Genomic DNA, 27,879 nt, shown 5'->3' with positions numbered 1-27,879 from the left:
GTTTCGTATTAGTTGCAACTTTGGAATATTTTATATCTCACAAATAATACCCCAAAGTTGCAACTAATAAGAAACGGAGGTAGTAGTTCGAATTGATCTTCTATTGTATTAGTTTCACCATCAAACTTAGCATTATCATCATGATCATCAATTTCTCCTTGTGTGTTAACATTACTTATTTCTTGATCGTCCATTGTGAGCAATCCACACAATATTGATCGACTTTGGTGCTGTATTTAAGAAGAAAAAATATATTTAATATTTATATATTATCTACTTTCATTAAATGTTAAATCAATCAATGCCGCGGAATATACTTTGTAATATAGATTATGAACTCAGACTCTTATAGAAGTTCGACTCAAAAAAATAGATGGCCTTATACTCATTACAAATCTATAGCAACAATCATGCATGCAATAGCTACTAAGCGGCAAAACCAACAACAATTATTAGGATTAGACTTTGGTTATGGTGGATTTAATAATTAAACAACAATAATCCATGTCATTTAACTCATCACAACTATTATCCATACTAATTAACAAATCACAAATTTGATGATTGAATTTGAAAACAATAATTAGGGCACAATTAACTTAAAAAAAAAAAAAAAAAAAAACTCACCACAAATTTACGCGCTGTGCATCTACTCTCTCGGTGGCGGAGTCAGGTGCGTGCCGGAGGCGGAGCTCAAGCGGTGGCGAGTTGGATTTGATGCGGTGGCGAGTTGGAGTTGAGAAAATGGAGTGTCGTCGTGTCGAGCCTTTTTTTTTTTCTCTCAGAATAGGTTTATAAGTTTAAAAAAAATTGTTAAAAAAAAAATAAATTAAATGTAAAATCCCCTGTTTTAAGTTGTTGGCGGCAATTTATTTTGGTAGCTATTTTTCATATTTCTTGATTTATATATTTTTAGGGTTAAGGGTTAGGGTTAAGTGAAATAAGATACCTTTTTCGCGTTAATGGTTGGATCTCACGTAGCTATGATTTCTTTTCTTATCTATAAATCACAAAATTTAGGGTCTGTTCACATTTACTGAATTGAGTTGAACTGATTGAAGCTGAGTTGAATATTTTATGAGAGAAGGAAATTAGAAGCTGGACTGAATTGAACTGAATTGATTGGAGCTGAACTGAACTGAATCAAACTGAACTGATTGAAACTGAACTTAACTGAGCTGGAAATGAATGTTTTATTAGAGAAGGAAATTAGGAGCTGAAGTGAAGTGAACTGAACTGAAGTAAACTGGTTGGAGCTGAACTGAACTGAACTGAACTGAACTAAACTGAACTAATTGGAGCTGAACTGAACTGAAATTAAGTAAATGTGAACAGACCCTTAATCAAACTAGACCTTGTGCGGATATCGTAACAAGTCAAAACATGTCATTTATTTATTTTGAAATGAAGAAAATAGGACAAAAGAAGTACTCCCTCTGTTTTTAAATACTTGCTCCATTTTTTCATGCGCAGAGTTTTAGGAGAAATTAATAATATATGGAGTTAGTGAGGTATGTGGAACAATAAAAAAATTGTAAAAAGCAAAAGTAGTGGAAACAATTGGAGGAGAGATAATATGAAATTAATAAAATATGATCATGGTGGGTCCACTACGTGAGTGAAATCAGTTAAATATTGTACTCCCTCCGTTCCATAATGGTGTTTTTGTTTGAAATTTTTGACTTTTTTAAGAAAGAGAGAATCTTCTAAATTTCTCTTAATCTATAAGAATAAATATAGTGATATGGGATCTAGTTTGATCTTTTTGGTGAGTAGATTATAATATCTAACTTTATATTTTTTCTAGTGTGAGATTAAAGATATTTGCGGTCAAAGTTGGGTAAAAATTTGCATCAATTTACGAAACAAGAACATTATTGTGAAACGAAGGGAGTAAAAGTTTTCCAAATAAGGAAATGGAGCTAGTATTTAAAAACGACCGAAAAAGAAAAGTGGAGCAAGCATTTAAAAATGGATGGAGTAATAGAGAAGACTAGTAGTAACGTGTCATATAAATGGAGTACCGATATTTCAATATAAGGAACAAAAAAAATCCATTTGTTCTAAAACAATTGATTAATTGGCACAATAAAACTTTGGACATGTTATACCACTATTTTGACTTTATTTTTATATAGTTAAACAATAGGCTGCATAAGAATGGATATTGACACAGATACAAGTATGAAACAAATACAGGAAACATTTATTTCAAAATAAGGGACACGGGTATGGGATGTTAAAATTCATATAATATATTTTTTTTAAAAAGAATTTGACTATATATTTGTCATTATGTCCTCTCATTAGATCATACTGCATCATAATATAAGTATTTCTACGAGTAATCTAAATAGGTTGTATGATGTAAAATAAATCAAACAAGTATTTCATATTTCTTTATGAAGGTAGTCTAAAGGAAAACAAAATGGATCAAATAAATTGCAAAATATTCAAAAATTATAATAAGATGTTTAATTATAATGTAGTCCTACGGGTAATTCTAAATAGGTTGTATGATGTAAAATAAAAAAAAAATGAGAAGAGGAAAAACAAAAAAAAATAAGAGAATGGTGAGCACAAAGATTTGATCCTTTTGGTGAGTAGATTATAATATCTAACTTTATATTTTTTCTAGTGTGAGATTAAAGATATTTGCGGTCAAAGTTGGGTAAAAATTTGCATCAATTTACGAAACAAGAACATTATTGTGAAACGAAGGGAGTAAAAGTTTTCCAAATAAGGAAATGGAGCTAGTATTTAAAAACGACCGAAAAAGAAAAGTGGAGCAAGCATTTAAAAATGGATGGAGTAATAGAGAAGACTAGTAGTAACGTGTCATATAAATGGAGTACCGATATTTCAATATAAGGAACAAAAAAAATCCATTTGTTCTAAAACAATTGATTAATTGGCACAATAAAACTTTGGACATGTTATACCACTATTTTGACTTTATTTTTATATAGTTAAACAATAGGCTGCATAAGAATGGATATTGACACAGATACAAGTATGAAACAAATACAGGAAACATTTATTTCAAAATAAGGGACACGGGTATGGGATGTTAAAATTCATATAATATATTTTTTTTAAAAAGAATTTGACTATATATTTGTCATTATGTCCTCTCATTAGATCATACTGCATCATAATATAAGTATTTCTACGAGTAATCTAAATAGGTTGTATGATGTAAAATAAATCAAACAAGTATTTCATATTTCTTTATGAAGGTAGTCTAAAGGAAAACAAAATGGATCAAATAAATTGCAAAATATTCAAAAATTATAATAAGATGTTTAATTATAATGTAGTCCTACGGGTAATTCTAAATAGGTTGTATGATGTAAAATAAAAAAAAAATGAGAAGAGGAAAAACAAAAAAAAATAAGAGAATGGTGAGCACAAAGATTTGATCCTTAAACCCCTGCACAAAGGAATAATGCAATTTACCATCTTAGCTAAAGTCAAATGGTGTTAAGTGAATGCAAAAAATATAAAATATATTTAATTAAATTGAATAGTGGTACATTGCGGTACATTAATTTAGTGGTACATATCGGTACACGTCATTTATTGTAGAATTTTCGATATTGTAGACTATCACCAAAGATTATGAAGACGATTAAATGTATACGACTCGATCTTTTAGGGAATAAGATAAGTTGTGCTCTCGCTACTTCCTCCATTTTTTCCCTACTTGTAATAATTTAACTTTTTCAATTCTCTAGAGAATAAAATAGAAAAGTGTAATGAGATAAGAACATGTTTTTAAATACTAAGATTAACCATGATAATCCAAATTTTTGCATTTTACCAAAGAGAAAAAACCAAACTACAGCATTACCGGATAGAATTCCCTTAAATTATCGTATAATTCAATAATTGTTAACAAAAAAAAAAAAAAAAAAAAAAAAAAAAAAAAAAGGTTTTTAGTAAATTTGTATTTATAATGAAGGGTGTTGTTGGAAAGGGTCGGGAAAATTCCAAATCATAAAGGGTATTTCGTTTAAAGAGTAACATAAATTAACAAGTTATCATTTGATATCCTTTAAAACTTATCTTTATTTTTCATTTTTTGTGCATAATTTCGGATTATAACGTTTTACATTACCATAAAAAAAAAAAAAAAAAAAAGTTTTACTGGGATCAAATAGGTCAAAGTAGAAAATTTGACCATATATTGGAATGTTGGGCAAAAGTTTTTGCCCAATTCAATTTGTGCGACTTTGAGAAGATGTTACTAATCTACTAACCTAGTGTCCTGAAATGAAAAATATAGATTCACCCCTTGATCCTTGATCAATTTCTAATTTTCTACTCCGCACTTTTCAAAATAAGTTCGATCATTTAAAGATTATACTAAGAGCAAGATTAGCCCGGTCTGGTTTTAAGATTTTAATTAATTGTCACATTAGAGTTTATATTAAATTTAATTATTTTTTTAATTTTAATTATGTTAATTAAAACTCAATCAGATTTATCTCTTCAATCCTAAATTTATTTTAGATTTCTTTAAAATATTTATTAATTTTTTTTGTCTTTTAAAATATACATTTTGATAATATTTTTTTGAAATACATATATTTTAATATGATATGAATATTCAAAGTGGCGTAACAAATTTCTAACCCAATTTAGATGTCATAGTTGGAAAATAATAGAAAAATAGATCAAGCAAAAACAAATTTGCAATAAGCTGAGAAATTTCTTCTAGGATATTTAGCTTTTATAATACATATATAGAGTAATTTTATTATGACTAGGTACATACATGATAAATATTGAAACCAACAAACAATAACAAAAAAAATAGGATAATTAAAATACAAGATAATTTAAATTGATAATTGTTGTTAGATCATGATTGTTTTTTTTTTTTTTTGGCAACAAGATAAGTATATAATTAAGATAAAATAAAACAAACAATATGATTTTGTACATAAAAAATTAAAAAAAAAAAATGAAACAACGTACATACATTTTTTTAAAAAAAAAACAACGTACATATAATTATTTTTTATTTTTTCAATGTACATAGATTTTAATGTATTTAAGAAATAAAAAAAGTTTTATTTTATTATTATTTTTTTTTATCAAAACACTGTGTTTGGAAAACACTGCGTGGAGTTGAATCTTGAGTTTTAAAGACTCCATTTCAGATTTTGTTAAGACTTAGCTTCTTAAATGCACTAAAAAAACAAAGTCTTGTCTTAAGATCACAAAATCAAAAAATGATGATGTCACCTAGAGTCTTAAGACTCAGGGCTAATCTTATTCTAAGCTGACTCAAGGCACAACTTAAGGAATTTAGAGTAACTTTAAATAAAAACCCAGAATTAGAAAGTATAATAGGAATTACGTACAAGCCATTTATTACTCCCTCTGTCCCCCAATTGTTTGCCCCAAACTATAAATCTACTTTATTAATAAGGTTTTGGGCAAAAAATGGTGCACATGGGCTGACACAAATATCAATAAGGAGATAGATAGAGAGAGTGCAAGTGGGAAAACATGCCAAAAGCAGTATGGAGTAATCTTTTGGGGACACCTTAAAAAGGAAAGTAGAGCAAACAATTAGGGACAGAGGGAGTATTGTCTTTGAATAAAACAAAGATATAATAATATTAAATGAAGCACATGGCATCAATTCTTTGAAAAGAAAAACTAAAAAAGGATCAATCACATTTGTTTATGAAAAATAAAAGGACCAATCATATTCAATTAAAGTGTTGCACATAGATTCAGAATGTTAAAAAGGGTGAATAAAAATTATGGTTTATGTGCAACCATTAATTGCAAAACTGAAAAATGTTTAAAATAATGCCACATCACAACTATTTAGGGATAATTTGGGGATATTTGGTAAAAATTCAATTACTAAAAAGAGAAAGTAGGAATGTAGTTTTAAAACACCCAAAAAAGAAAGCAGGAATGTAATTAAGGGACGGAGGGGTGTAGAATAGTAGAAGACGTAACACGGCATGTTATTATGGGTGGCCATTGGTCATGCCTTACTAGTACTTTTGGTTATACTGATGCACAATGTGTCAATGTGTGTCACAAACTGACAATTCAACATGACATGGCTAACAAAATAATTAAAATCTTGATTAGAAACACTGAATGCATGCATGACTGCATGAGTGCATTACAATATTAAATTGACATTTTAGGGCCTGTTCATATTTACTTATTTTCAGTTCAGTTCAGTTCAGCTCAGTTCCAATCAGTTCAGTTCAACTCCAATCAGTTCAGTTCAGTTCAGTTAAGCTCTTAATTTCCCTCTCTCATAAAATATTCATTTCTGCTTAGTTCAGTTCAGTTCAGTTCAACTCAGCTCCAATCAGTTCAGTTCAGTTTAGCTCCAATCAGTTCAGTTCAGTTCAGTTTAGCTCCAATCAGTTCAGCTCAGTTCAGTAAATATGAACAGACCCTTAATGGTAAGGATGACCCTGATTCAGACCTCAACCCTTATGGTTTTATTGAACCGGTATTTGTAGATCAAACATTTAAAAATAGAGGGGAGGGTAAGGGAATTTCTACCCCCTAATACCTTCACTTGATAAGATTCGAACCCCAGACCTCTAGGATTTAAGGTGAAAGCCTTATGAGCCAACACTTTATTGTACAATATTTTAATTGTGGATTGGACCTATTGAATCTCTAAACATTTATGCTCAGTATAATACATGACCACCAAGGGTCTTCAGCCTACAATTGGTTGTACTTTTTAAGACATAATTAATACAAAATTTTCTACAAGCACATAAGAAAATTATTTTGATAGCATTATACACTTGATAGAACAAGATGTTTAGATGTGCATAAAAAAATGATTGAATACCATTTTTAATCTTGAAACTAGTGTGTGGCCTTGGGGATGTCCTAGTTGCTACTTTATACTCCTTTAATTTGATAATTATGTTTGAGAATTTGTGATGATAATACGGAGTAAATGATTAAGGGTCTGTTTACTTCAATTTAATTTCAGTTCAGTTCATTTCAGCTCCAATCAATTAAGTTCAGCTCCTAATTTCCTTCTCTCACCAATCAGTTTAGTTCAATTCAGCCCAATTCACTAAACATGAACAAACCCTAAATGTATGACTTTTATGTATGAAAGGTTACGAGTTTGAATTATTTTTATCCAAAGTCCAAGCTAATAACCAATAGTTTAGGCCTAATCTACTTTGCATCACCCAACCAATCTAAGCCGTACACGTACACCATAACAAATTCCAAACCCCATATTTCTCCCTTCACTCCCTCTTCGTAATCTGTACCACAATGTACTTGATAAATTCCCTTTTCTTTTCTTTTCTTTTTTTTTTTTTTTGGTTTTTGAAGAGATAGTTTCCCTTTTCCTTTATCCGTAAAATGACGATAATTATAAATCTACATTGAAAATTGCCAAAACAAATTTAAAAAATTTAGGATAATTAATTTATCTTTAAAAAAGTTAAATTAAAGTAAAATAAAACTGACCATTGGGCTTCCAGTTGAGATTGGAGGTTTTAGGGTTCATAATCTCTCTCCTCAAGGGTTTTAGGGTTGGTTGAGTTCGTCTTTCTCTCTCCTCCAAATCGCACTTTCTCTCTCCTCAATCGTCATCAACAATGGACAAATACGCTAGAGTTGAAAAACCTAAGCCTGAAATTCCGATTAACGAGAATGAAATTCGTATCACTACTCAAGGTCTCATTCGCAATTACATCAGCTATGCCACCACTCTTCTTCAGGTCAACTTTTTTTTTTTTTATGATTCGTCGTTTCAGTTTTAATTGCTGATTTTTTGCTATTTTTTGACCGATTTTTGTTGGTATTCACCGATTTTTCAAGCGTTTATATTGTTGTGATGATCTAATTCTCGCTATTTGGACAATGCTGAGGTTTTTGGAATTTTTGTTGAGTAATTGTGTTGTGATTTTTGCTGCTTTATGCGTTTTTCGGATAATTTGTGAATATAGTGAAATTACAACGATTTTCAGGAGATTATTGAGCGTGATTACGGTTTCAATTGATTAAGGTTCGTGTTTGCGATTGTAGGATGAGTATTAGTGAGGGTGAGTTGAATATGTATTGATTAGACAATGCCGAGGTTTTGTGGAGTTATTATGTTTTGATGTATTGAGAATACAACGGTTTTCAGGTGATTATTGTGATTTTGGTGATTAAATGAGGTCCGTGTTCGCGATTGTATGATGAGTATTAGTGAGAGTGAGGTGAATATGTATTGATTGGACAATGCCGAGGTTTTGTAATTTGTATGGAGTTTTTATGTTTTGATGTATTGAGAGTACAACGATATTAATGTGATTATTGGGTGTGATTGTGTTCCAATTAAATGTCTCAATGCCGTCATTATGTTGTTAGAGGTTTGTGCTCGCGATTGTAGGATGAGGATCTGTGTGAGTGAGGTGAAATGTGAACTGATTAGAATCTTGTTTTTAATGAAAGAATCTATTTTAGGGTAGACCCATGAATCACTACTTTTAGGAGTTTGTTCTCTCGCAAAACTAGTGCCTTATATAAATAGATAGTGAATTTTAAGAACTTGTGGGTTATCATGACTCTGATTATTATTAGGAGATATGGCATAGATGTATACCGAAGAGTTTGCTGTTGGAGGAGTCTGCCATTTCTGAATCGCTTGCTGATGCATCCAAAAACTCTCAAATGTGAATAAGTGCTGATTCAGTTATGACATTGTTATGTGGATCTTTTCATCAAGAAACTATGGAAGGAAACTGAAATTCCTCTGTAATTCTATAAAAATGTGTATTTTTTATTTTTATTTTTAGGGGGGGGGGGGGAGGGGGGGTTGAATGAAGTATAATTCAGATATTTTTTGCTTTGAATGTGGTTGATTTAGTGCCTTATCACATTTGATTCAGGTATAACCCTCACGTTGTAACACAATCAAATTTACCCCCTTCATTATGCTGCATAGAACACTTTTTTGTTTGGCTTTAAATTGCTGGAACACTGATGGTGTTCATATTGCCATTTCATATCAAATGCTATACACCTCTTGTATATTACCTTTTCTTTGTTGTTGCTCTTTCTTGTGATGATCTGTTGCTGGTGTTTAGATCTTGGTTTGCAACTTTGCACCTTTTAAATTTGTGATGTGATTGCTCACCTTATGTATAAGGTGTTTTGTAATTTGTAAAGTTCATAACTTCATATGAAGGTGGAAAAATATAATTATTATGATAGTGCCAGGTGCCTTTGCTCAAATCATATTAACCCTTATGAAAACTCTACAGGAGAAGCATGCCAAAGAAATTGTTTTGAAAGCTATGGGGCAGGCTATTAGCAAAACTGTTGCTATTTCAGAGATTATAAAGGTTAGTCATACTCTTCTAAGCTATTCTTTGACTGTCATTCCCTTCAAAGCTTCTCTTTGACAATTTACAGTGATCACTGTTTTTACAATAGTTGTACTAAGCTGTACTAAGTTGTTTGCTATTGCAGAAGAGAATTCCCCACTTGCATCAAGACATTGTCATCAGTTCAGTTAGCATTACAGATTTCTGGGAACCCATTGAAGAAGGTCTAATACCGTAAGTTTCACTGCAGATCATGTATGCATTGCTGTTTTTGATGTATTGCTGTGTTTACCATTGCTTTTGGATCTCCGCAGAGTGGAAACAGAGCGTCAAGTATCAATGATCTCTATCACCCTGTCAACTAACGAGCTAAATAAGAACTCTCCAGGGTACTATATTTGTTGCCTGTTAATTTATTATTGAAGTTTGCTCCCATGAGACCTCCTTGTCTGTACTTATTTGTGTGTTGAACTCTTGGAATCTGATGTTTTGTCTACTCAAGGATGACTTTTTGATTGGGTATCCCTAGTATAGGGGACAATGGAGCAGTCATGTGAATTTCTTGTATTGATTATTATTTAGTTGAATTCAGCCTATCCCCCCCTTCTCCAGAGCTGGTTGCATGTCGTTACTTAAAGAAAATTAATTACTCTGATCAGTTTATATATAGTTGAGTCTTGAGTGTATATCTAGTTAAGTGTAAGCTTCATCCGTATTGGTCAGTTCAATTGTACAGTACATCATGTTTAACAGGATCAGTGCTGTCTGAGTTTTTTTTTTTCATTCATTTTTAAGTTAGATTGATAAACCAGCATTATATGTACCATCTTATTTTTGCCTATACTGAGCTATGGTGCTTCCTGCCTGATATGGTTTTACACTTTTACATCAACTCTGCTCTTAATGGCTCTTATTTTATTTTGTTTTGAAGGTATCAAGCTCCATCCCAGTATGAGCAGCCCAAACAACAAAACTATTATCAGCAACAGCAACTTCAACCTAGACAAGAACGTGGTGGTAATAGGCTAATTGTTCGCCCAATGTATGATTATACTACTATACATCATTCAATCACTGTTTGTCTGATACTCTCTTGGCGTTCTTTTGGATAGAATCATATGGCCGAGGACGTGGACGTGGTAGAGGGAGAGGGAGAGGCCGAGGACAGAACTGGGGAAGGGGTGGCTATGGATCATACCAGGGTATGAACTTCGAACAAGTAACGTTCTTTAAGCATTATGCTGTTATTGTTTCCTGTTACTGTAATTTTGATTACATCTACTTTATTGATTGTAAGCAGATAATGGAGGGTACTCAAACTGGGGCAGAGGAGGTGGACGAGGTAGAGGCTGGGGAAGATATTATGGTGAGTATAATATGTTTGATTTTCCTCGAATCAGATGACCAGCTTGGCATCCCAAAATCTCCTATGCAACAATGGCATTTTTGTTGCACTATCAATAATTGTAAATATTAACCACTCTTTTGTTTATGTTTATATTTAACCAATTCCCCCCCCCCCCCTCTCTCTTTTGTTTGGGGATTGAGAGCGAGCTGTAATGCTGATTTGGTAAAGAAAATTTCCCATCTCCACATATGTACATTTTCTGCAGAACTTTTTTACCAGTTCCCCAAACTCATGTAGTTCTGGGATTGTTAGAGTGCTGTAATGCTGATTTGGTGATAGAAATCCCTCATATATCATATATGTACTTTTGCCGGAGAAATTAGTAGTTTTAAAATGTGAATTGAGCAAAGTATTGGCTGTGCCATACCTTGTTTGACTGGAATAGTGTTGATAAAAGCAAAAATCTATGGAAGATGAGTGTCATGAAGCCATATTCTTTTAACTTTAAGGGTGTTACAGCAATATGATTCCTTTGCGTACTACATAACTGACGCAAATGGAATTGCTACTTGATAGAGATTTTTGAGGATTTGACTCATGTAGCTGCATAAGTGCATGTGCATGCTCATCTTTGCTATTCTCAATGGTATTTAAAAATTTTGTGACAGATGGTGGTTATCAAGTAAGTCGAGACAGTGGATATCAAGCAGGCCAAGATGGTGGGTATCAAGGAGGTCGGGATGGTGGGTATCAAGGAGGGCCAGGAGGCCGAAACAGTAGGTATTATGGAGATCGAGATGGTGGTTATCAAGGTGGCCGGGGCGGTGGGTATCAAGGTGGTCGAGGCGGTGGGTATCAAGGTGGTCGGGGTGGTGGGTATCAAGGAGATCAAGGTGGTGGCTATCAAGGTGATCGTAGTGGTGGCTATCAAGGTGGTCGAGGTGGAGGGTATCAAGGTGGTCGAGGTGGTGGCTATCAAAGTGATCGAGGTGGTAGGTTTCAAGGTGGCCGAGGCTATGGTCGTGGGGGCCGTGGTCGGGGTCGTGGTCGTATGGGAGGCCGTTCTCAAAGTGGTGCAGATGGTGATCAAGCTTAAAAGTGTGTCTTCCTACTTTTCCCATTATTGTGAATTACTTGCCTTGGCTTGAATGTGCTTTACTATGTTCAGAATGGAATGAAAAAAAAAACTTGCCTTTGATGCGGTGATAGTATTTGTTTTAGTGTTGTCTTGGGTACTGGCATAAGGTTTTGTCGATCTTTTTGCAACGCTATGATATATGATTATAGAAGGCTTGGTTTTCTGTTTGCTGGTATTTAATCTTTTAGCCAAAGGCAAGTATCCGAAATAGTTCTCATCTCTGTAATTCATTCAGACCTCAATCTGTAGTGTTATAGAAAATGCAATTTTTTTGTCCAGGTTATCTTTCATTTTCTTCGGTTACTTCCTGATTTCTGTTTTCTGTGTCTGATTTTTTTTTCCTGCACTATGAACTATCTCTAAATGGATTATACAATGACCGTTAGCTCTGTCCTTATCTGAAGTGGGACTGAATTTTCTGGATTTATTTAATCTTCATGAATGTGGACTGCCTTCAGTCTAGATTTTACATTCATGACAATTTGCTCACTTTGTATGTACTTTCCGTGAAAGCTCAAGCAATCTGTTCACTAATCGTGTCCAGATTCAGTACATACTCGATAATGTCTTGGTCTTATGTAAGCTTATGAGTAATGACATACCGTGACTGACTGTTGGCTCACATAGTCACATGGAATGCCGAATTCATGCCAACCAAATGCCCTTTTAGAATTAACGAGTAATTTTTGTGTGTTACGTTTGCATATACTCCATATTATGTTAACGGAAACTATAACAAGTAATGGGATTACATGTCTGTACTCTGTACATTAGAACATTTTGCTAATCGTACCCTGTTCGGAAATAATTCACACTAGTGAATGTAAACATGTACTTGTGTACGTTCATTCAATACTTCAAACTCGCAGTATAATATCATTCAATACTTCAAACTATAATACTTCAGTTCATCTCAGTTCTGTTCAGTCGATGAGAACAGACCCTTAGATTCGAATATTTTACATTTAAGTCTACTACCCTTTGGTTGACCCTCAAAGTTAATCTGTTATATTTTCATTAATGAGTTGTCCTTCTTAATTTACTTTATAATTAGGGATTCTTTATTGTCACATATGCTACTTTCTACAAATTCTATTACACCATTTTTCTCTTTCATCAACTCCACGCCTCCAACCTACTTGAACTTAAAAAGGTGATCATACTCCAATAGACAATCTCAAAAAAATTGTGCTTTTTAAGGTTTTTTTTGGAAGAGTACTTTTAAATTTTAACTAATCATTAAAATACTCCTTGTGATTTGTATCTAAAAATGGAGTATATACAATATTTAATTTGGCAAAACCACGTATAAAATCGTCTTAGGTCTTCTATTAAAGACGCTCTATAAAATAATTTTAAATCAACTATACTTAATACGAATAATTTAAAGCACGGATACATACTAGTTCGAGAATTTAAAAAAAGACCGTATAAACAAATGACAAGTGCGGATGCACGACGACGCAGCAAACTCCTTTTAGAAGGAGGGGAGTTGACTCACCTCTGTTGATTATAATAATTAAAACTTAGAAAAAATACCAAACTATATCATTTATAAACTCCTACTAGCCTACTACAATCACAATCCAACAAATAAAATGATGAATATAGTTACAATTTCCGTCCAAATTCATTTCAGCCTTTCGCATTTATAAAGTGTCCACTTTTTTTTCTTTCTCACCATTTTCTCTCTCCTCTATATCACCCCATATCTCATTTTTCCCACCATCCTTTTTCTCTTATTTTCCCCAAACATTCCATTACACAATTTAGCACTAAGAAAACAGTCAAATTATATATTACAAAAAAAAAAAAAAAAAAATTAAATTTTATTTTAGGAGTATTATTTTTATTATTATTAAAAATGGAGAAAAAGAGTAGCAGTTCAGGAGAGAAAGACTCGCTTCATGCTCTTTACAAAGTTCCTTCTGGTGATGGCCCTTATGTTCGTGCCAAACATGCCCAGGTAACTTTTTTTTTTTTTGGGTTAAATGTAAACATACTTTATTCTCATCTATTTTTCTTTGCATGTAGATAATAATATAGACGAGATTTAATTTCATCTAATAAGTGCTCGTATTAGGTAACTAAGTTACTCCGGAGTTGACATTCACTTTTTTGTTTAATAACTTTTTTCCTTGTTATTAAGTTGTTACATTTTTTTTTTGTGAAACATAGTTGTTAGTTTGTTACATATGGTAGTTGTAAACCATTTAGATATACTTGTGTTAGAACCTGAATATGATGATCCCTTAGTCCGTTACATATAATTTAATGTAGGTGAAACCTAATTAATATGCATTGTATATTTGTATAATCCAAGCTTTTTTATTTTATTTTTATTAAACCTTTGCTTAGTTCATCTAGCTTGTGATTTATACTAGTAGTAATTATTTTGCGCATTTGTCAATGGTTGAATATTTAGATTAATTAGATCGTCTAATATTGTTAAACTTTATGATTAAATGTATTAGATGTTTGATTGTTTCAAATGACGAACTTCAAATAGTCAAATGTAGATAAGAATGTGGTGCTTGTTTAATTTTTGTAAGAATGATTCTGTCTACATTATTGGCCCTTATGTAACTCGCTCCTTGTCGAGCCATAAAGATAGTGAACATAAAAATAAACTCCGGTTCAGCTTAATTTTAGTTTATCTCATCTCAGCTCAACTCCAATGTCTCCAATCAGTTTTGTTCAGTTTTCAATTTCCTTCTCTCATAAACAATTCATTTCAACTCTATTTAGTTCAATTCATTTGTTTTCAGTAAATCGAAACATGCCCTTAATCATGTCATTTTAAGCCTATCTTAATTGATTATTTAACAATATTACAAAGAAAGTTGTAGGATTGTTTTAATTTAATTTGTTAATGGGGGTTAGACAATTGAGAAATAAATCTAGGTCATTGTTGATTATTTGATGTACTCTTCTTATCAATCCCAATCTCAAATGAAATTTGATTTGAAAATAATTAGTCCTTTAAGATTATTGGAAAAAATAAATCCAAATATACTATTAATTGTTCTCTAATTTTTAAACTATATAGAGCTAGCTTTGTGATTAAAAATATATATTTTTTTCCAATAAAAATAAAGAAAAAGAGACATCTGGAGACCTTTATCACGAGAGAAATTCCTAATTATTATAGCTTTGTGATTAAATTTGGAGAACCTTATCACGAGAGAAATTCCTAATTAATGTAGCTTTGCGAATAAGTATGTAATTCGACATGTTGCATGAGAAAATAAATACAATGTTTTTTGTTCTAATTTCATTACAAAAAAAAAAAAAAAAAAAATTGATATATTTGTTTTTTTGTTGGGTATGATCAGCTGGTGCAAAAGGACCCAGAAGCAGCAATAGTACTATTTTGGAAGGCTATAAATGCAGGGGATAGAGTGGATAGTGCACTCAAAGATATGGCTGTTGTAATGAAACAGCTTGATAGAACTGAAGAGGCCATTGAAGCTATTAAGTCTTTTAGAGGCCTTTGCTCTAGGAATGCTCAGGAATCCCTCGACAACGTTCTCATCGATTTGTATAAGGTACATACCGTAAATTCTTCACTTCTTGCAACATACATTTCATCTAATTATTTGATTTTTTTGCTTGTGTGTATGCTTTTTTTTTCGCGGATAATTAGTATTAATGTTGGAATGTGTAGCTACATTGTGTAACTCGGGTTTTGTCCTGGTTGTTGATAAACAATCTAAATTCTTATTTGCTCGATGAATTTGTTTGGTTGATGACATGTCTAAATTTATTGCTTTGCTTTTGTTCAACCAAAAACTCCAAATTGACGACTAACACACAAAGTTTCATTGAAAACGAAAGGTTTTGATGACTTTTTTTTTGTTTGTTTGAATTTTTTTTGTTCAACATTGTGTGCTAAGACCTTCTAGTTGGTTGTTGTTGTGTTTGAGCAGAAATGTGGGAAAGTAGATGAACAAATTGAGCTCCTAAGACAGAAACTACGGATGATATACCAAGGCGAAGCATTCAACGGAAAACCAACAAAGACAGCAAGATCTCATGGCAAGAAGTTTCAAGTTTCCATCAAAAAAGAAACCTCTAGAATACTGGTATGATTTCTATTTTTTTTTCTTCTCTTGTTATAAAATCTTAAGAACTGAGTTCAACTAGTCTACATAACACTGCACCACTATTTGAATAACTCCAACAAATTAATGTACATTATCTTAGTATTATTATGACTAATAATTGGAAGGACACTGAAGATTCATAAACAAATTCTGTCTCATCCTTCAAACAGAAATATGTTAGTGTAAGTGTGCAATCAATTCATATGTTAGTGTGTAATCCGATTGTCACAGCGTACATTTTATCATTTTCGTAGGTAGTGTAGATACCTCCTCTGTCACTAATTGGCTAATTTGTTGGTATGCTACAATTGGTAAGTTTTAGAATTCTAAAATTTTAGAGGAACTCTAAAAGAAAATGTGTTTGGGTTTAAGATTGTTTTTATTTGTATTAGGGAGTACTCAACAATCAACACCACTAGTTCTATACAATTTCATAGCAAAATATTTTTGTGTATTTTAGTAGCAAAATAAAATCACATTAACACTCCATTTGGTACCACAGGGGAACTTGGGCTGGGCCTACATGCAAAAGACAAACTATATGGCAGCAGAAGTGGTCTATAGAAAGGCCCAAATGATTGACCCGGATGCAAATAAGGCCTGCAACTTGGGCTTTTGTCTTATAAAGCAAGCCCGATATGATGAAGCCCGTTCGGTGCTCGAGGAAGTATTGCAGGTCAAAGTTCCGGGCTCGGAGGATATCCGATCAAGGAACCGGGCCGAGGAACTGTTGTTGGATTTGGAGTCACGACAACCGCCTTCTTTGTTGTCTAGCATTGTGAGCCTTCATTTGGAGGATGAGTTTGTCCAAGGGCTTGAGGAATTTGAATCTAAATGGAGCTCAATGAAACCTAGAAGACTTCCTATATTTGAGGAAATTTCCAACTTCAAAGATCAATTAGCTTGCTAGATATATACATTTGTTTTTTTCCTTTTTTGAATTTTGTGTTTAGAGATGTTTATATAGAAAATGCAAAGTGTGGTGTTAATAGGGTTGAATAGAAATATATGTTTGAAATGCGTAAGGTTGTTTGTACTATGTCAATAGCAATTAGCAATGATGTTTGAGGAGCTCGAAGTGAGCTAAAAGAATAAAAGACACTTTCGCTTCTGGACATAGTTATATCGACAAAACTAGACCAACTCGAAAATGGTTGGAATTATTATTTTGTAAGTCAAAAATAAACTTGACAAATCAAATAGGTGAATAAGAGTGAGGTTTGGGTTGAGTACTTGAATTCAACAATTAAAGTTACAAACAAATAAGAATCCTAAATTTGCATTTGATTATCTTATCACTTTAATTGCACCTTGTTCAATGTTTTTATACAAGTTTGTCATGGGATAGAATTCCTCATATGTTAAAGAGATTTCAAAGCATTCCATAATAATAATAATAATAATAATAAATAATAATATAATAAAAAAAAAAATGATGTTCTAAACCATACCAGTAGAAAATGTTTCTCACATACAATTGGGTGTATTATGAGAGTTACACACTTTATTTTTGGAAAATCCAAGTTTATATCTATGCGAAACTTGAATTGTTTAGCACATAACAATTTCGTAAATAGCTTCGAAGTCCGTGCCTAGACAAATAAACAATGGTTTTCCATATAAAAGTTATAACATTATGTCAACTTGCATAAACAAACAAACTAATGACTCATAGTAACGTTATTCTTTGCTCTGTCACTATTTAATCACGGTAACTCAAGTTGAGTTAAGCTTTTACCCCCTCTAAAATTATCTTCTCATATTCGTCAAGAGAGAGAAACAGAAAAGCAACTCAAAATCATGAGAGAGAAACATAAAAGAAACTCGATAAATCTGTCCATGAAACTTTCTAATGGGCTAATAAATAATTTTCTAACTCTTTTTTACTCGTAGGTGTTAGAGGATTGAAACTGTCTAATGGGCTAATAAATAACTTTCACTTTTTATTAACAATAGTTTTTTTTTATTATGATTCAAGATTTATAATGGCTACCCAACTATTGATTCACTTCACCTCACCTCATTTTTGTTATATTGAAATTATTTTTACCATCAACCTTAAATTATTTTTACTTATTCTCTATTTTATTTTTCTCTAAAGTTACTAATTTTTATGAAATTAGGATTATTCTTGGTAAACTGAAATTATTAATTTTACTTTTTTTTTTTTTTTTTTTTTTTTTTTTTTTTTTTTTTTGGAATACAGTACTAAGTTACTGGAGTGGTTATTACCAAATTTACAACCCCAGTCTTTCTCAAAACATACTTCTTGCATACCTCTCTGCTTCTCCTATTATAATTTCTCTGCTTCCAATTTTGCCGATTTTGATTGAAATAATACAAATTCCAACTTTTTACTGGCTTGAATCTGAAATTGAGCCTGATTATCAAACGACCAACGGATTTGGAGTTCGATTTGGAGCAAAATTTCCAAACTTTGGTGAGTTCATCATACTAGAATTCTCGATTTTTCTCCTAAATTCTGATTCTTTGAATTTCAGTCATCTACTTAAATATAACTTTTTGAGCTTGAATTTCTTAATTTGACCAACTAATTAGCTGAAATTTGCTTCTTATAATATGGTTCTTACTCAATTTCAGTTTTTCGGAAATGGTGGTTTTTGTTGTTCTTGTCTTTTCTTGTAATTTAGTGGGGGGTTTGTTGATTTGAAGATTTCGGTTGATTAAAATTAGGGCTAATAGAATTTGTGTTGATGATGAAATATTGAAATCGTTTATTTGATTTCATTTGATATTGATATGAATACAAATATATAATTAGTTTAGTGTTTGGATTTATATGGAGCTTGTAATTTGGTTAGTGTTGGATTGTTGGATTTGATTGACAAATGATAAGGAGTAATTTGCATGGTTGTGTTGGGTCTTGGGCCCTCTTGGCTAAGTTGGTTGCCTGGTTAGGAGGGTTCAAGTGTGGGGTCAATGACCAGGTGGATCCACAACCAATATGAAGTTAACACGTCGCCTTTTACTTGTCCAACACGATAACCTTAAAAGTTAAAACTTGGACACTTTTGAGAAGGTGAGTTATAGATGAGATTATAGTTGGGATTAAAATGAGAAGGCGAGTTGGGATTATCATAGTTAAATTTTAGGTTGGATTTGGGTGATTATGTTTGAGTTAGTTAGCTTTTGTGTTGCTTTAATGCTTTATAGCTATCTTCAATTAGCTATATTTAGTCAATTTATTATTTGTATGATATTGGGATTTGGGAAGTTGCAAAAAACATTTCATTTGTTTTATCAATGACTTTGCTTATACTGTGAGTTATTATAGAGCCTTGGCATTACATTTATTTTATAAGAAAAAGTTATAATGATATGACTATATGAGTAATATGAGTGGCAAATGGCAATGTTTATATGATATATGAACAATATATTGCTTGTCAACTTTTTACAGAGTTTCAGTTCAACAGCTTGATATGGTATCAACTGAATTATTATCATTGTTGCATGATGACATGACTTGAAAGAATTAGATTTACAAATGTGTTTGTTGTAGGCCTTTCGGCTATCCTCTTTAGATAATCAGTATCCATATAAGCTTCCTTAATTTCGAGGTTAGTATTGAGATGTAGTTGAATGTGTTAGCTCCTTTGTTCCCTAACTTAGTGCTCTGGAGTGTTAATTACGACTTCATTATGTTAAAAATCGATACTCTATGTATTGTGTCTATTTTTGTTCTATCCCAGGCTTCAATGCTGTCCGAGATTCCTCTTTTCTTGATTTGATTCAAATTTGAGAATGGCTATGAGCATTTTACTTAATATTGCAAAATTAACTCTGCCTTTTTGTTTGGCATTTTGATAAATACTAGCTTTTGGCTTTGCTTTCTATTAGGCTTCACCCCTTGATCTTGCCATAACTTTAACATAATCTATCTAGTGTCTATAACTTACTCAATTCATTCTGATTTTTCTGTGAGATATATTTTGAAGTTTGAGGCGTCGCTTCACTGTTAGCTGGGTTCTCCCCCCCCCCCCTCTCAGTAGTCAGTCTGTTCTTTCGAGGTAAACAAGATTCTATGTCTTGATGTGATTGGAGAGTAAAGGTGGAAGAAGTGTGGTAACCCTGGAAAAGAGATCAGTTGACCTCCCATCTTTCTTCTGGAATTTTCTTTTGCAAAATTGAAACTTGAATTATCTTTTCTGATAATATAGGTGTCTTATTAGTTATGTATTTATCATGCAATGGATGGGAGAATGTAATTCACAATTTGTGAGAGATTGCATTGCCTTTTTTTTTTTTTCCTTTCTTTTTCTTCTTTTGTTTTCTCATTTACTCACAAATATTCAACTTACTCTTTTCCTTTATTTTAAAAATTTACAGGAGGAAGAACATTGGTTCCCTGATTCATTTTAGTATCTGATACTACAGTGATACTAGACTCAGGAATATTACTTTTTCTACAGCAGTGTTGAAAAACCTTAATTAAACTGTGCCAAAGACCTCAATATACAGATCCCTGTTCTCCCTTGATTGCAAACAATGGCTGCTCGAGAACCAGAGATAATCGCAAGCAAAGACAAAATGAGAAAATGGTCAAGAGCAATGAGAGCCCAAGGCAAAACCATAGGGCTAGTACCTACAATGGGTTACCTTCACAAAGGACATCTCTCTCTAGTCAGTGAAGCCCATCAACATGCTGACCTCGTCGTAGTCTCCATTTATGTAAACCCAGGTCAATTCTCTACCTCCGAGGATCTTTCCACCTACCCATCTGACTTTCATGGTGATATACAGAAGCTAATGTCTGTTCCCGGAGGAGTTGATGTTGTTTTCAATCCTTATGACTTGTATGATTATGGTAGAGGGAGGGATAGCAAAGGTACGGAAAAGTGTGAGAATGTAGGGGTGATTTCTTGCTTGGAGGAAAGGGGAGCCGGGCATGAAACTTGGATTAGGGTCGAGAAATTGGAGAAGGGCTTGTGTGGGAAGAGTAGACCTGTTTTTTTTTAAAGGGGTGGCTACAGTTGTTAGTAAATTATTCAATATTGTGGAGCCAGATGTTGCTATCTTTGGGAAGAAGGATTATCAACAGTGGCGACTTATTTGTAGAATGGTGAGCCAATTTCATTTTGTTTGGCTTTACAATGTGTTTTATCTGTGAATCGTTATCTAATGAGGTGAAGTTGTGTATATCTTAACTTCAGGTAATTTGCGGTGTAGTTGGAGGAATCTTGATGATTGCATATTTTATTTAGTCAATTTTCCCTAATAATGGCCTGTTGTAGATGATGATGATGAATGATCTAGTGATTGATAATTTGTTTCCTGAGAATTGTGCTGTTGTGCTGAAAGTTTAGTTGAGCTAACCAGGTGAGATTGAATGTGCCGAGCTTAGCTTGGGAATGGATGATTGGCTTCTAGTATTGAAGCCTTAAACTCTTTCAATCAATTTATATTCTATATGGTTTTAGTGCTTACTAGATTATAAGTTACCACTTTACATTGATTTATTAGGATGAAAAATAATAAAGATGGCATAGTCCAAAAATCCAGCAGTGTTTATTGTTTACAGACATCTACAGAAACTTGAGCAAGCTCTCAAATGACTGACTTTATATTATGTGGGAGACTTCTTAGAGGCATTATTTAGTAAATAGTACTCATGTGTGCTATCCAGGATTTCTTATCTAGCCCTCATAAAACCAAATTCCAAGCTGCTGTGATAATCATCATTTTCATTAGGATGATTTACAAGTCTGAAGCTGTAAATCTGATGACCTACTTCACGGATGATCTGTTAGCTGTTACCCTTATATCTCAGGAAGACTAATATGGTCTCTTAGAAGTTAGTGACAAGTTGACGGTATTCAACGTCTATGGGATTTTTAGGCTGTTTCTCTTGTCAGTTGCCAAACAACATCCTAATATGAATTGCTTCCTCAATACAGAGCTGCTTGCATACTTTAGTCTTTATAGAGTGCATGTTATCTGTGTAAAATCTCTTGTTCCTTTACTTGATTAATATTTTATAATTATCCGATAAAGGACCATGGGCCTTTTGATTTGATATATCAAAAATCAGGAGCAGCAAATCATCCTTGAATACTGTTTCTGAATCCAAATCTTCCAATAGCATGATTTTATGTCAAAAGTCTTTTGTTGAATATGTAACATGATTGTTTGCTGATGGTTCCTAAATTAGCTCCCTTGATCACCAACTTATCGATATAGGTACGAGATCTAGATTTTTCTGTCCAAATAATTGGATCAGAGATTACGCGTGAAGATGATGGCTTAGCAATGAGTTCCCGTAATGTGTACCTTTCCCCCGAGGAATGGAAAAAGGTAGTTAATCAGTTATTTACTTCATGTACATGTTCCTTCTTTGACTGATTTCAGTTAGTGATGCCTACCATTCTTGCATGCCCAGGCATTGTCTATTAATAGGTCTCTGTCAAAGGCCAAACATGCAGCAGAAAATGGGCAAATTAGTTGCAAAAGACTTCAGGATTCGATAATTCTTGCGATAGAGGAAGCCGGTGGAAATGTAGACTATGCTGAGGTAACCAGTTGTCTGCATTACCAATTTAACACTTACCTGTATTTATAGCTTTTAAGTCTTTTATACAATGAAAATCAGATTTCCTATGATGCAATTTGTTCGGTTCTATTGGAAGCAGATAGTGGATCAAGAGACCTTAGAAGTAGTTGAAGAGATAAAGGCCCCTGTTGTGATTTGTGTTGCTGCTTGTTTTGGGAAGACCAGGTTGATTGACAATATGGAGATTTCCACCTAAAGAGCAAAAGTTCTGCTTGCGAAATTGCCATTTTCATCTTGTAACATGCCCCTGATGTGATTTGTGTTGCTGCCTGTTTTAGGAAATCCAGGTTGATTGCCAAAATGGCGATCACCCACCTAAAGAGCAAATTTTTTAAGTTCTGCTTGCGAAATCAAAGATTTTTCTTTGGATCATATCTTGATCCATTTCATCTTGTAACCTGTATGAAGAGCTTTTGTACTTAAATCTTACTGATAATTCATTTTCAGGCTAGTCATAAATTTTGGACCATTCTGTTTAGTTTCTTTTCATCACTTTAGTGGTAAATTCCTATCAAGTAATGCAATTATTACATAGTTAAAATGTATCTTCAAAGTATATTCAGATAATCAATTCATAACTTCATGTTTTGGAATTGTGCACTGTATACTGTAAGTTAACAGGTCAATATAGATCCAGTCTATATTTCTATGTATACCATGTTGTTCTAATGCAAAATATCAATGATAATACAAAGCAATCTAAGTTTCAAATTAAGATCAGCCAAAAGAGGCAGAAATCATCTCTAGGACCAAGTTTGCATATTAGCCTACTATTGTCAAAAGGATTTCGGTACACAACTGTACAAAACTGTCTGAAAATCCATCATACAATATAGATGACGAAACTCTGATTTGTATATAAGCCTATAGATCTGGTTTACTTATGGGTGCACTTGAAGCCTCCGCAAATGGACAAGATCAAGATGAGAATCAGTGCCACAACAATAGCTAAAACTATCAGCTTTATCTTCATGTTCTCCCACCACATCTTTCTCCTTATTTTGGTACCCTGAGTCCTGAAATCTTGTGCCTGCACCCAATATAGCAACTCCTTAAATACACATCATTGGTATTATTACATCCATAATTATATGAACACCAATGTAAATAAAAATTGACAATTTATATGAAGAAAACAAGGAAACAAAAGCTTTCATTTACAATTACACGCTGTGCTAAAATTGTTGAAATAGGTAAGTAAATCAAGGAAAGATTAGTAGCCATAAAACTATATTCAAGTATACACTATTTGCCTGTGAATCAAATAAGTTTAATATTCTGTTAGAAAATGAATGATTTCAAGGTAAAGAATTGAATGGCAAAGGTATTAATTTAAATGAATGAAATGTCAAAATGAGATCACCTGTCAGGATATAATCATGTAACGATGTAAGTACTGTAATAATGTAACATACTGACCTGAGAACGAAGGTTCTCTGTTTTGTCCACCAGGAGCTCGATTTTTTCACCTCTGTCAAGAACCTGAAACCAGAATGTCCTAAACAATGATATCCTCGATATATATACCTCTTTACATATACAAATACCTCGTAATGACTAATTGCTTCATCCCCAAAGCACAAAGGGAGGAGCAAAACCAACCATCAATGGTAACCAGTAATCAAAGATTACTATGACATGCTCTATACCTTCTCAATATTTTCCATCATTACTCCTTTAACTTCTGACACCTGGGCTTTCACTTTTGCAAGCTTGTTAATCTCTTCTGGGTGATCCACACAGTACTGCATCTGCTCCTTCAACTTAGGCCTAAAAACAAGGCATAAAATAAAGAACACGTCCAAAACAAAAGGGACATTTCTCAAACCACGAAAACCAAAACAATTACCCGAATTCTTTGTTTAGGCCTTTGGCAGCAACCGTTGCAGCTTTCCCCCCGCCATATTTCTTGGAAAATTCATCCTTGACTTTCTCTAGAAAAGCAATCGGAATCTGCCTACCCGCAGACTCAACTGCAACAACACAGTAAGCTGCACCACAAAAAGCACATAGCAAGTCAACAAAAGACTAACCAGTAGCCATACCAGAAAGCAACCAACAAAAGGTCAAGCAGAGATGAGCTAACTAATTATCATATCAAGCAAATTATCTATACAAGAAGCAGATGTCATTCTGAAGGACAGTAACCCCCTACCCACAAAAATAAAAAAAATTTAAAAAATAAAAACCTAGAGATGAACCATTCACGTACGAAGCCTCACTGTAATTAAATTTAAATAAAATTTTGGCTCATCTGCACAACATAATAATGCCAACACAGCAAAAAAAAATGCAGAGAAGATTTAGGGGGTAAACAAAACATGAACATTTAAGTGATACTCCATATTCTAAGTTGGAACACCATAACTTGGAATGCACTGCACCACCGTATTTTAAACGCCACTAAGCCACTGCCAATTCCAACCGGCATCGACATCTGTGGCTAGTTAAGAGACTTGGAATAGCAAAAAGGCATAAATATTTAGGGGGGAAACCGGAAAACCTATAATTAATATATGCAAAATAGCCATTTAAGTGCTATTCTCATAAAATAGAACGCAATGAACCACTATATTTTGAAAGCCACTCCCAACTCCAACAAGCATCAATATCTGTGGCTAGCCCCAAGACTTGTATTAGCATGTTCTGCAAATTATCCCTGCAGATTTACCTTAAGCTAACTTCACCAATGTGGCTTAGTTATAGCATTGATCAATATAATTCAGTTGACACAAAATATAAGGCACAAATCAAAATATGCATGTAATTCCTGTATTCATTAGATTTAGAACCTATCCACCTGATTTTATTTCAAAAACCTTCCACATTTCTTGCGAGGGTGAATCCATGAATCTTCCTTAAAAGTAAGACATTTGATAAATTTCATATCCACAAAAAACTGCTCCTCATTGGTCCTACCATCTACTAATATTCATGAATCATGAGTCCATACCAATTCACACACCCTACGATAATTCACCCTAATTGTTGGCTGTCTCTTTAAGTTATGGAATCTCAGGACTCAGGTGAAGAAAACATAGTCTATCTCTTATTTCAGGGCACCAAAAATAGTACACAAATAAAGTTGAGATATAAGGAAAAGAATCTCTGTAACAGCGGCTTCATCCCTATAAGGGCATGTTTTAAATTTAGGAACAGAGAACTTAAAAATGTTCTACTCTTTTAAGAAGAAATTTAAATGAAATTATAACAAAAAAAAATTCCAAATAACTCTTTGTATATGTATTTGAAAACTGGTTATCAAAAACTCGAAACATAATAGCTAAGACCACAAAGTCAATAAACAAATCAGCTAAGACCAAAAACTCAATAAACAAATCAGCTAAGACCACAACCTCAATAAACAAATCAGCTAAGACCACAAACTCAATAAACAAATCAGCTAACACCACAAACTAAAGTCAACCTATTGTCCTAAAACAAATGGCCTCTCAATTTATGTCAAGAATTTCATTTGTAAAGCTAAATTATATATACAATCCAGACACATGTCGATGTCCTCAATACAAATTTCATTACAAAAACTCAAAATTAAAATTCAATTTAAATTACTGTAATAAAAAACCAACATAGGTTGGATCAACAAAATGTCGAAAACAAAACAATACTCTATGATATATCTCTATTATTATACTTCTCCTTGGCTTCACAGTTCACACAAACTTAAGGCCATAAAAAAAAAAAAAAAAAAAAAAAAAAAAAAAAAAAAAAAAAAATCGTAAGCCACCAAAATAAAATATCACCATCACCACACAAAATAAATAATGCAATCATTCTGACAATACCCATCATCCAATTACAGAAAACATATAAAAATAAATTGACTATCATTATTCAAATTGTCTCATTGATGCCATAAGGTCACAATCATGAAACAACCATTTAGTAAGCAATAGTGTTTATTTTCATAGCTGACACCATAATAATATAATACACACACCATAAACACCAAGCTAACTACTTGTATTTTGTTTTTTTAATTAACAATGAAGAAATCAAATCTAAATCATTAAACAACAGATACATTCGTGTTAGAGATAAGATATCATCAATATCGGAAAATATATGTGTATCTCTAACAATTCGTCATTCATCATAGCAAACAAACAAAAAATATAGCACATTAATAATTTTTTTTAAAAAAAAAGGTTTTGTTATACGTAGCCCTATAACTCTATAAGCTAAGTAACCACCCCATAAAAATCAGTTACAAAACTCGTAACAAAATCACGTGTCAACTAATGTTATCATCATCCGATTTAATACGTACTCCTATAAGTAAACTATAAAGAATCAAATACATTTCCTAACACAGTAAGATGATATCACCACGTAAATCATATCTCGATCAAATTAAATACATCTCCTAATACAATAACACCACCACCACAATGAATTAATCAAATTCAATAACTATAACAAAATCACGTGTCGATCAAACTGAAATGATTTAATACATTTCCTAAGACAATATCACCACCACCACGTATTATTCAAATTCAGAACCCATAACAAAATCACGTGTCAGATCAAACTAAAACAATCAAACACATTTCCTAAGATGATAACACCACCACGTAATAATCAAATTCCGAACCCATAACAAAATCACGTGTCGATTAATGTTATCAACATCCTATTAAATCATCATCAACCCAAAAAAAAAAAAGGGTACGATAAAAAATGATAGAGAAAAAAGGAAGATGAAATATACTGAATCCATTGTCGACGAGATAATTGAAAGTATGACCATCACAATTGTAGGTAAATTTGCTGCTTGAAGAGGGTAATTTCTGAAGGCATTGAGTTGCAACCGATGTAAAATTCCCAGTAAATTCTGTAAATTCAGCCAAAATTACCGTGCCTCGCGCAACAAAACTATAGATCAAAGATTGTTGCCCCATTTTTTTCCAAATTCACCGCCAAAAATTACACGGAATTTTGCATTTGAAAGAGAAATTTTTTAAATTTTAGAAGGGAATTTAAGGAAGAAGAAAGCGTGAGGTTGAGTGAAAAGGATATTTATGAATGAATGAATGGGAATGTTGTTGTTTGTGTTTTTGGTTTGGTTATAGAGAGAAAGAAGAGGTGGGGAGGAGAGAGAAAGAGGCGTTACCGGTTTTTATTCTTTTTGCATTTTTGGAATGTTTTTATGATGTGTCAATAATTGGGATCATTGTTGCCTAAATTGAATTTGAAATGGAAATTGAGTTTATAAATGGTATAAGTAGCATTAAGGATTATACAAACGCGTAATTAAATTAAGTGAACCAAGACTCAAAGAGCTCATTATGTGGAGCCCTTTCCCTAAATAATGTTGGGAAAACACGTCATTCTCAAAATACAACCGATCT

General features: G+C 32.8%; 4 protein-coding genes across 4 annotated transcripts; 3 read left to right on the top strand and 1 right to left on the bottom strand.

Moving 5' to 3' along the window:
* Positions 1-7,472: 7,472 nt before the first annotated feature.
* On the top strand, positions 7,473-12,110 carry LOC110728085 (TATA-binding protein-associated factor 2N-like). Its single transcript, XM_021907713.1, has 8 exons — positions 7,473-7,748; positions 9,279-9,359; positions 9,487-9,575; positions 9,656-9,730; positions 10,273-10,358; positions 10,454-10,543; positions 10,642-10,707; positions 11,358-12,110. Exons 1-8 carry the CDS (start codon positions 7,626-7,628, stop codon positions 11,783-11,785), a joined length of 1,038 nt encoding a protein of 345 aa, XP_021763405.1. The 5' UTR covers positions 7,473-7,625; the 3' UTR covers positions 11,786-12,110.
* A 973-nt stretch (positions 12,111-13,083) lies between these two features.
* Positions 13,084-17,196, top strand: LOC110728086 (protein SULFUR DEFICIENCY-INDUCED 1-like). Its single transcript, XM_021907714.1, has 4 exons — positions 13,084-13,793; positions 15,163-15,375; positions 15,757-15,912; positions 16,436-17,196. Exons 1-4 carry the CDS (start codon positions 13,692-13,694, stop codon positions 16,841-16,843), a joined length of 879 nt encoding a protein of 292 aa, XP_021763406.1. The 5' UTR covers positions 13,084-13,691; the 3' UTR covers positions 16,844-17,196.
* A 938-nt stretch (positions 17,197-18,134) lies between these two features.
* On the top strand, positions 18,135-22,982 carry LOC110728083 (pantoate--beta-alanine ligase-like). Its single transcript, XM_021907711.1, is given in 6 exon segments — positions 18,135-18,373; positions 20,284-20,904; positions 20,906-21,016; positions 22,135-22,248; positions 22,334-22,465; positions 22,584-22,982. Coding segments are annotated over 5 exon segments (936 nt in total). The 5' UTR covers positions 18,135-18,373; positions 20,284-20,442; the 3' UTR covers positions 22,701-22,982.
* A 132-nt stretch (positions 22,983-23,114) lies between these two features.
* LOC110728084 (vesicle-associated membrane protein 722-like) lies at positions 23,115-27,847 on the bottom strand. The gene is made up of 5 exons (XM_021907712.1): positions 27,240-27,847; positions 24,354-24,495; positions 24,154-24,274; positions 23,924-23,986; positions 23,115-23,534 (listed from the first exon to the last, which is right to left on the bottom strand). The coding sequence occupies exons 1-5, from the start codon at positions 27,427-27,429 to the stop codon at positions 23,382-23,384; spliced, it is 669 nt and encodes a 222-aa protein (XP_021763404.1). The 5' UTR covers positions 27,430-27,847; the 3' UTR covers positions 23,115-23,381.
* Positions 27,848-27,879: the final 32 nt, after the last annotated feature.

Source organism: Chenopodium quinoa, unplaced genomic scaffold, assembly GCF_001683475.1.
Source record: "Chenopodium quinoa cultivar QQ74 unplaced genomic scaffold, ASM168347v1, whole genome shotgun sequence".
Classification (NCBI taxonomy): Eukaryota; Viridiplantae; Streptophyta; class Magnoliopsida; order Caryophyllales; family Amaranthaceae; genus Chenopodium; species Chenopodium quinoa.
This window is presented reverse-complemented; position numbering and strand designations above follow the sequence as displayed.